Source organism: Crocuta crocuta, unplaced genomic scaffold (assembly GCF_008692635.1).
Source record: "Crocuta crocuta isolate KB4526 unplaced genomic scaffold, BGI_CrCroc_1.0 scaffold193, whole genome shotgun sequence".
In the NCBI taxonomy this organism is placed as follows: Eukaryota; Metazoa; Chordata; class Mammalia; order Carnivora; family Hyaenidae; genus Crocuta; species Crocuta crocuta.
Window position 1 is genome coordinate 2,938,036 of NW_027529624.1, and position 9,967 is coordinate 2,948,002.

At 41.6% G+C, this 9,967-nt stretch overlaps 1 protein-coding gene across 1 annotated transcript in view; it reads right to left on the reverse strand.

The window, feature by feature from the left end:
- Positions 1-9,048, reverse strand: part of BPIFC (BPI fold containing family C) — a 31,906-nt gene extending 22,858 nt beyond the window's left edge. The window contains exons 1-3 of the mRNA XM_077761942.1: positions 8,925-9,048; positions 4,724-4,844; positions 718-846 (exon numbers count right to left, since the gene is read on the reverse strand). Of these exons, the coding sequence (XP_077618068.1) occupies positions 718-846; positions 4,724-4,844; positions 8,925-9,048 (374 nt within the window). The remainder of the gene's footprint in view (positions 1-717; positions 847-4,723; positions 4,845-8,924) is intronic.
- Between the last annotated feature and the right edge of the window lie 919 nt (positions 9,049-9,967).

Genomic DNA, 9,967 nt, shown 5'->3' on the forward strand with positions numbered 1-9,967 from the left:
GAGTCAGTGAAGAAATGAATGAACCCCTGAATCCATGTTACTTATGTGAGAATATATCATTTCTCTACAGTCTACAGGACTGGAGTTCTTGAAATGGAGATAAATAGTAGTTGGTAGGCACTCAGTAAATGGTTGTTGAGTGACGAAGTGGATGAGTGAATGTGCCATTCTAGGGCACCAACCAAGGCAGACCTAAACATTACACCCAGGACAGTGGCTTGCATGTAGGTGGTCTGCAAGCATTCCTTGAATTTGATACCTCCTTTCTCTAGGAGGGTGCAAAGGCCTTTTGGTAGGGAGAGATTTGGGCTCGAGCTGACTATTATCCTCTTAGCCTCTTGTTTGTGAGGTAGGGAGGTCCCATCTACCAATCAGTTGCCTCTGTGGATGCGGACATGTGTTGAATGGACCAAGATCCTACAGTGACTTGCTGAAGGTCTAAGCAAGACTAGCTCTTAGGAAATCTTAAATGACATTTTGCTCTGCCTTTAAGGGATGGATGCTTTTCAGGCCTCCCACCACCTCCCATCCCCAGCCCCCAACAGAGATATCCTGATTTAAATTTCTCCTGAAAAAAAAAAATGCTCTTGAGAAAGACTGTTAACGGCTAAGGGAAATAAGCCTAATGTCAAAAACATCACCAGATTTATGTACTTCCAGTTTTTATTCCATTTCTTCCCAGAACAGTGGCAGACTTTTTTTCAGTGGGATACTCACAAGAGGGGAGACTTGATTTCCCAGGCAGTGCTGATGTTGGCAGTCCCGTGGTTAGTCAGTGCCTTGATTCCCACCCCAGGCACAAAGGCTAATGAAGTATTTGGAAATGAAAAGGCATTGATTTTTATGCTGTAGAACGAGAAGCAGAGAGGTCAGTGCACATCTTCTAGCACTTCTCTAAATTAGGCAAAAATCAGAAAGGAGGTTTGTGGAACCCACGATTCCTGTAGATGAAGGAACCTCAGGTCCGCAGTGTTGCCTCTGGGCATTGCCCTCTGATTCCCCCTTAGTCCTTGCCAGGAAGCCCCTTGCTTCTAGTCGAGGGGGAAGTGAGCAAGTTTAGAAACAAATGTGAAAATAGTAGATTTCTTTAGTTTCATTAAAGAGAATACAATGTCGCCATCATTATTTTTTCCTTCAGCCCTTCCAGTGTTTCTCAATGGAGTGGGGATATTAGTATTTTGGATGGGTCACTTACTTTTTGTAGAAGACTTTATACACATTGCAGGTGTGTGCCAGCTACATGCCAGTAGTGCCTCTCCCCCATCATTGGACAATCACGAGGGGGCCTTTCTCCTATTCCCAGATGCTCTCTATGTGGACAGTATCTTCCCTAGTTGAGAAACCTATTTTAATATATTAACTTCCCCTAGGATTCTCTGAGCTGTCAAACACGTAAGTAAGAGGCAATGGGCTGTGTGTCATCTATATAGGTAGAGGCTCGTATATTGAGTGATTACTCCACGCTAGGCACCAGGGTAAGCACTTTGCATGCATTAGGTCATTTTAATCCTCACGATAATCCCATGATGCTGTGGCTGTTTTTGCAATCTGCAATCCAGAGATGAGAAGATAAGGAACTTGAAGTCATATGTGGGTTGTAGAACCAGACAGGGAGCCCTTCACGATCTGTTTTCAGACTGGTTTTTAACCACGAGGCTAGGCTACCTCATGTATTGTGCAAGGGGCACTCAACTTGGAGACGAGTTTTGTGCTAGCTGTGCAAACTTAGGTAAGGCACTTAACCTCTTTCAGGCAATCACTGAGAGGAAGGGTTACTTATGGGCAGGCTGGGAGGGCAAAATGAGATCACCTATGTTTAACTGTGGCACAGGAGAAAGGCATTGTTATGAACCAAGGTTAGGAAAAATGTAAAACATAAATGTGATAGCTGATAACAAATGCCTATTTACTGTTTCTTCTATTTTGCATCCTTTCCTACCTGTTCTTTGTCTCATACCCTGAGTCCCACTGTGGGAAGAGGATGGTAGAGATTCATTTAACAGATCTTGGAAATACTTTCAGTTTGGTACATATAGGTTTAGCCCATTCTTTATATTCAAACAATGGATGTATCATGAAAAAAATCATTTCTTTGTTGGTGGTCACCTAGGTTATTTCCAGTATTTCTGTGTTATAAACAATGTCACACAGAACATTCTTACATGCTGTTTACGTGCGTGTCTTTCTAGCAAGGATGCGGAGAAGTGGGATTAGTAGGTCAAAGGGCATGCATTAAAAAAAGGTCCTTGTAAATTACCATTTAAAATAGAACTGTCCAACAGAAATTGAATGTAAGCCACATATGTAATTTAAAAATTTCTAGTAATCACATTTAAAAAAGGGAAAAGAAACAGGTAAGAGTGATTTTATTAAAATTTTTTACTTAATTCAGTAAAATCTAATATGGTATCATTTCAACACATAGTCAATATAAAAATTACTGATTGGATATTTTACTTTACCTTTTTCTATACAATGGAATACTACATGGCAATGAGAAAAAATGAAATCTGGCCATGTGTAGCAACATGGATGGACCTTGAGGGTGTTATGCTGAGCGAAATAAGTCAGGCAGAGAAGGACAAATATCATATGTTTGCACGTATAGGAGGATTAGGAGGAACTTAACGGAGGACCATGGGGGAGAAGAAGGGGGGAAATGGTGGGGGAGAGCGAGAGAGGCAAACCATGAGAGACTCTTGAATGCTGAGAACAAACTGAGGACTGATGGATGTGGGGGAAAGGGGGGGGATGGGCATGGAGAAGGGCACTTGTGGGGATGAGCACTGGGTGTTATATGGAAACCAATTTGACAATAAATGATAAAAAAACATATAATATATATAGTTACAACTATATATATATACCTAGTTACATATATATATATAGTTACAACTAAAATTATAGCAGGTCTAAATAAATCTAACAAAAATAAAAAAAATAACTCTTCAAAATATGGTGTTCATTTTACACCATAATATGACTCAAGGTGAACATTGAATTTCATCAAAAATACTTGACCTATATTTGATTGGATAAAATTTTCAACTGATACAGTAAGCTTACATACTCAAATTGTCTCACACATACGTAAAAGCTTTTTAATAACTGAACTGAGCACCAAGTTTTAAATTAAACTTGATTGAAAGTAAGTAAAAATTCAGTGCCTTTATTGTACTTGTCACATTTCAAGTGCTCAGTCGTTACACGTGGCTAGTGGCTCCTGTGTGGGGAGCATAGATCTAAAAGTGCTGTACCAGTTCATCTACTCCCATTAGCAATGCATGAGGATACTGTTTCCTCACCTTCACCACACTTCATAATATATGATTCACCCTGAATTTTTCTGCTGTGGCATTATCATCACATAATTAAATAATTCATTCTGTAAATATGTCAATTTCTCTTATTGGACATTAAAGGCAGGAGATATTCTGTGTCATTCATTATAATATCCCCAGTGACTAAAACAAAGCCTTGGTACCTAGTGGGTGTTCAATAAATAGTTGTTGAATGGCTGCCTTTATTAACAACTAGAGCATTTCCCAGGAGCTTTAACTAGATTATCATTCTTCTCCCTACCCCACACCTCAAAAGACTCATGATTTTATAGGATATCATCCTTGATAGGAGGGAAATTATTTCTCCACAGGGTTGGAGCCATCAGGGAATTATCAGTGGATTGATAAAGCCTTGGGGCAAATTGTGAATCACAGATAATTCCTATAAAATCTTGACTCTCTGCTTTACCTTTAAGATTGAGCTCCAGATGGACAAAGACACCGTCTTTGTGGCTTTTGTTGGCAACTACGGCAGAGCTTGCCGGTTGCTGTCTGAAACATCTATTTCCCCTTCTTCTTTCCTAAATATCCTTGAATTTGTTCAGGATGTCAACTATGTCTGGTTGGAAAGCGAATTTTCCAGTCTCCCTTGCTAATAAGTATGACCATAAGTCCTATTGCTGTATAGGCAGACTATTATTAGAGCGGGGCTTCAGAAAAAAAAACTCAGTGAAGAGACTAACCCAGCTTACAAGAGCCCGTTCAGCCTTGCATCTTGCTCCTTCTCGGGTCTGACAGATGGATTTGATGGCTGAGCTGCAGGGGCCATACTGGACCATGAGACCATTTTGAGGACAGAAGCCAGAACTAAGATGGTGGGGCAGAGAAATACAAGAAGCCAGGGTTCTGATGAAATCGTGGGGCTTCCAAAGGATTCCTCTACTCTTTCTTTTTGAGCTTGTGTCCTGTTTCTATGACCTCTGAAATCTTAACTAAACTTGATTAAAATAAGGAAAGGCTTGATGAGAATAGATTTGTCTTTGAGACTGTGGTTGAATTCTACATCTAGGTTTAAAGCGGGGTGGGGGGGGTCAGCAATGGGATGGACAAGAATTTCGCTTAGAAATTCAAGGGGCAAGGAGTTCTTATTTTAGGAAAGAGGAAAAGACATGGGACTCAGCATATTCTCCAGGCACACACAAAACTAGTGTGCAGCAGGGATATGATGTGGAACTGGGTGTTCTGACCCAAATACCACAATCTTTGTCAGCTTCATGACCCCTCTTTCTTGGGTCATTCGTCTGATAAGCCTCTTACCAAAGTTGGTTTAACTTTTACTGTTCAGGTCCTGGTGTTACATCAGAAGACATGGTGGCATATCTACAACCCTGAGGTTTTAAAGATTAATTTCACCGCTAAAAATGCTCTTCTTTTTCACTTACTTGGAAAAATTATAGTTCACATAATCAACCTTCAGAAATTCCAGAGATTCAGAACCTTTTAAGTCTGGGATGTCTTTTTCCTTAACCATTTGCTCAATCATCTCCATCCCAGCTTGAACGCCTATGAAGGAACCAAAGAGAGCTCTTACTGATAATGACAGAGATAAGGGCATAATGTCATTAAACATACGCAAGAAGTTTACAGAGTATGTGCTCTTAGAAACTTAGAAAACAACAACCCTACAAAGTGGGTGTTATTGTCCCTGCTTTACAGGTGAAAACACTGGTCCTCAAAGAGGCTAACGAAGACCCCAGGACCCCAGAGCTAACAGTATGAGAAATTCTCATTATGCAGCTAAGGTAAAGGGCAGTTACTACAGGGCAGTGTGATGGAGGAAAGTACAAACTATTATCATTATCCACATTTTACAGATGAACAAACTGAACCTCAAAGAGATGAATTCTCACCTAATTCACACAGCAAAGAACTGAAAGCCCAATAGTGAAATCTGGGCAATTTGGCTCTAGACTCCATGCCTTGTTAGAAAGTCATTCCACACTCTCTCTTTTCCCCTAGATTCTTTAAGCTCAACAAATTTTGGCCTGAGATGCATGGGCTGTTGGGAGCTTTTAACCTTCCTAAAATTCTAGTAGAAGTCCATGAATAGGTTGTATGCATACGTATCCATTTGTATCTCATATTTCATGGGAGAGAGTCCACATTTGCTTCAGATTCTCAAAGATCCCAGGACCCCTAAAAGTTTAGTAAGCCCTGCTTATGTGCAATTTAGGAATAAACCCGTCTTTACGTGATAGTACCCCAGGACATATTTTTCTGAGATCATGGAGAGAAAGAGCCCTTTTCCACATAAAGAGCTCAAGAAAAGTAACTTACATAGTAAATGAAGAATGGGCTTTTCATTTTAACCTTCTTAAGGAGGAAGTTTGCCCTTAACCCTTATTTTGCAGCTTAAGCTCATTTTCACTTAGGCTATCCTTCTGGGGACAATGAAGAACAGATTTTATCCTCTGTAATACCATGAATCATACTGTAATATAGGGTTGTAGGGATAGAGTGTAAAAGATATAAAGATGGAACAGAAAGTACCAGCAGACAGCTTAGTTTCGAGTCCTAATATTGTCACTAGCATTGCAGGACTATGCAATTTACAAAATCTTGCTGTCCCTTGCTTTCCTCATATGTAACATAGGAACATTAGTAACTGTGGAAGGGTCTGTTCACCCGTGTGAAAATAACAGTAATTGATATTTGTCAGGCATATGCTATTGCCAGACTCTCTTCCAACCTTTATGTCAATTTATGTGTTTCCCACAATAGCCCCATGGGTTGGAACTATTATTGTTATTTTAACAAATACCTTGAAGGTACTACCGATAATAGGTACATCACATAATGTGACAACATAAATATTTGATGAATTAATAAGAATAGCTAGTTTGTGTGTTTATATGTGCCAGGACTGTCTATACTCTACACATATTCTCTCTTTTGATCCTTATAGCAGCCCAGTGACATAGGTGTCATGATCCCTATTTCACATAGGAGGCAGGTACGGCTCAGAGAGGTTCACTAGCTTGCCCAAGAGCTCACAGCTACTGAGTGTCATCATCGATGGCTAGGAGGAATAGGAAGAGGAGAGCAAAGCATAGGTTTTGAAATCAGGCAGAGCAGACCTGAGATCTGATCTTGCCTCGCCCCCTTACTGGTGTGTGACTTGGAAAATTATTTCAGACCCTCTGAGGCTCAGATTCCTCCTCTGTAAAATGACTATCCCTTCTTTATAGGGTTGCTGTTGGAATTAAATCAACCTAGAGCCCATAACGCACATATCAAAGAGCCTGGCTATGATAGAGTCTCTAGAAGTGGTTCTGACTTTAGAGCCTGTCCTTCCTGAGTCTATGCCGTATTTCCCCAGATGATCCCACATGGTCCTCATGTCACTATACGGGGGCACCATTGTTATCATTCCCCCATCCTGTTTTCCAGAGGATAAAACCCACTGGCCCAAGGCTATGTGTTGAGGAAAGGGGCAGAACTGAATGAGATTCACACACATGTGGACTGACGAGTTCTGTTCTTCTAATTTTTTTTAACATTTATTCATTTTTGAGAGAGAGAGATAGAGTGTGAGTGGGGGAGGGGCAGAGAGAGAGGGGACACAGAATCTGAAGACAGGCTCCAGGCTCTGAGCTGTCAGCACAGAGGCCAACGCGGGGCTTGAACCTATGAGTGGTGAGATCATGACCTGAGCCAAAGTCAGATGCTTAACTGACTGAGCCACCCAAGCACCCCTAATTCTGTTCTCTTAATTGCTCTGATCTTGAGGGTGGAATAAGATGTTTTTCACAACTTTAATACTGTTTCAAGATACCTATTTCTGTGCATATTAATATGTTAAGATAGTAACAAGATATACATATACATACATATATACATGAGGATACACACAGGTGTACCTGGTATGTATTTTTCTTTTCTTTTTTTAAAAAATTTGTTTACATTTATTTATTTATTGAGAGACAGAGCATGAGTGAGGAAGGGGCAGAGAGAGACACACACACAGAATCCGAAGCAGGCTCCAGGCTCTGAGCTGTCAGCACAGAGGCCAACGCGGGCCTCGAACCCACAACTGTGAGATCATGACCTGAGCTGAAGTCGGCTGCTCAAACGACTGAGCCACCCAGGCGCCTCCTGGTATGTATTTTTTCATTATAGCCAGCTCATATAAGAATCATGCAAGATGGATTAATTAAGATTCCCTGTGCCAGATGAGGTACTGGGGGAAGGAAGGACAAGGATTTGCCTCAATCTTTCCTTCCTCCATCTCTCCCTTCCTTTCTTCCATACTTGTATTTTTTTTTTTTAATATGCTTCATGCTCAGCATGCAGGGCCCAGCACAGGCCTTGAACTTACAACCTGGAGATTAAGACCCAAGCTAAGATCAGGAGTCAGATGCTCAACCAGTTGAGCCACCCAGGCACCCACATCCTCCTTGTACTTTTTTTCTGGTGTAGCAGGGGAGGATTTTCCTGGTTACACTTTGGTATTTCTCAGTGAGACTAGCAGTGCTTTAGTTAAGAAGGGATAGGGTGATCTGCTGCCTGGATTCAGTTAACCTCAGGCCAAAATTTATAGGAGAAAAGTAGGCCTGCACACCTTGACTTTGTAGTCCCTCTCCTGTACACAATCTGCTCTCGCCCCAGCTCTGCCCAACATTTATAAACACTTCTAGAGGGGTTTTCTTAATCTTTCAGCATCTCAGGCCCCTTTATACATCTAATGAATGCATGGAGCTTCTCTCAAGAAAATGCAAGATCATCATCTACATTACATTTGGCACAGTTTTAGGGGACTCTAGGTTCCTTTTGGAATCAAGACCTTTCTGAAGCTCTGAGGTGTTACTTTTACTCTCATAGCTCCTTCCCTCTGTCCTATGATGTATCCTCCTTTAGAGCAGAGATGTTCACTGTATGTATGTAGGGGGGGTGCAGGCAGGGGAGGGGAGAGAATGAATATCTTGGCTGTGTTTGGATAGGTCTACCGTCAAGCTGATTGTTTTTTATTTATTTTATTTTATTTTATTTTAAATGTTTATTTATTTTTGAGAGAGAGAGAGAGCAAGCAAAAGAGCACAAGCAGGGGAGGGGCAGAGAGCCCCTCTGCTGTCAGCATAGAGCTCACTTTGGAGCTCAAACTCACAAACTGCATCATCATGACCTGAGCCAAAGTTGGACACTTAACTGACTGAGCCACCCAGGTGCCCTTTTATTTTATTTTAAAAAATTATTTATTTTGAGAGTGAGAGAGAGAGAGTGAGAGAGAGCAAGCAAGTGCATGTGTCCGGATGAGCAGGGGAGGTGCAGGGAGAGAGGGAGAGAGAGAATCTTAAGCAGGCTCCATGCTGTCAGCACAAAGCCTGAGGCAGGACTTGGAGCCACTATCCATTAGATCTTGACCTGAGACGAAATCCAGAGTTAGATGCTTAACTGACTGAGCCACTCAGGTGCTTGAACATGACTGTTTCTAAGACACCACTTCCTTCCAGCCATCCCTGCAGTGTCTGCATTAGGGGCTGGATCACTCCATAGTAGAGCTTGCCTCAGTTATGAGACGGTCTGGTATGAGCTTCCATGGTTGGCTTACAGACCCCACCTGGGGGCTGAAAGCACCCCACTCACCATAGTCCAGAGCCCGCTGCGTTGCCCTGGCCTTGATTCCAGGATAAATGGTCTGGGCGGATGAAATGTAGAGATTCCACAGGAAGAAACATCCCCAGAGGACTACGACTGCCTTCATATGCATCTGCAATCAACCAACATTTATGGTTCCTTTATTATTCTTGACTTTTTCATTGGTCAGTTCCATCCTGCTTTGCTATGATTTCTTAAGAACCCACTCTACTCACCCATCTGTCCATATATCCATCCATCCATCCATCCATCCATCCATCCAGTAATCATTGGTTGAACACTCCAGAACATATGCTAGGTGCTGAGGATGCAGAGATGACCTATGTATGCCTTCGACCTCTGCTTCCCACAGACTGGTGGATGAGTCACACACACACACACACACACACACACACACACAGATGATTATAACTCAACACAATACAATGCAATGTGACATAAGAGCCTTGCCGTAAATGTAACAACTGCGATATGCCTTGGGAAGCATAATGGGGTGAGGATTCGGAATTCTTGACAGTTTTAGAATAAGAGTCAGTAGTTTAGAAAGGTGGCTTCAGTGGGTGTGAGGTAATCACTCATTTGCAAGAAGACCCTTAATGACTCCCCCTTGTCCATGAGGTTTAAGCTCGCAGCCCAGCTGCAAGGCCCTTCCCTTCCCTACACTTCTACTTCCTCGTTGACACATGCTTGGCTTATCCCAGAGTCTAGTACAATGCTTGGCACATAGTAGATACACACACAAAAAATCTTAAATAAACATCTCCAAGGAGAGAGACCACATGTTTTTCATGTTATATTGCTATTGCTTGGCATATATTAAATATATAATGTATACTTATTTCATTAGTGGACTCAATGAATTAGTGCCAGCCCATTTTCTTGATGAATGAAGCACTGGTTACCAATAGTAACAGTGACATGGGTTTCTTTTAATGACAGCTGAGTGAGTAATACATTCATAAGCCTTGTTTCTAGTTCTGGGAGTTTACAATCTGGGTGAGCGACTATTGCTGCATTCATATGTGCCAAAG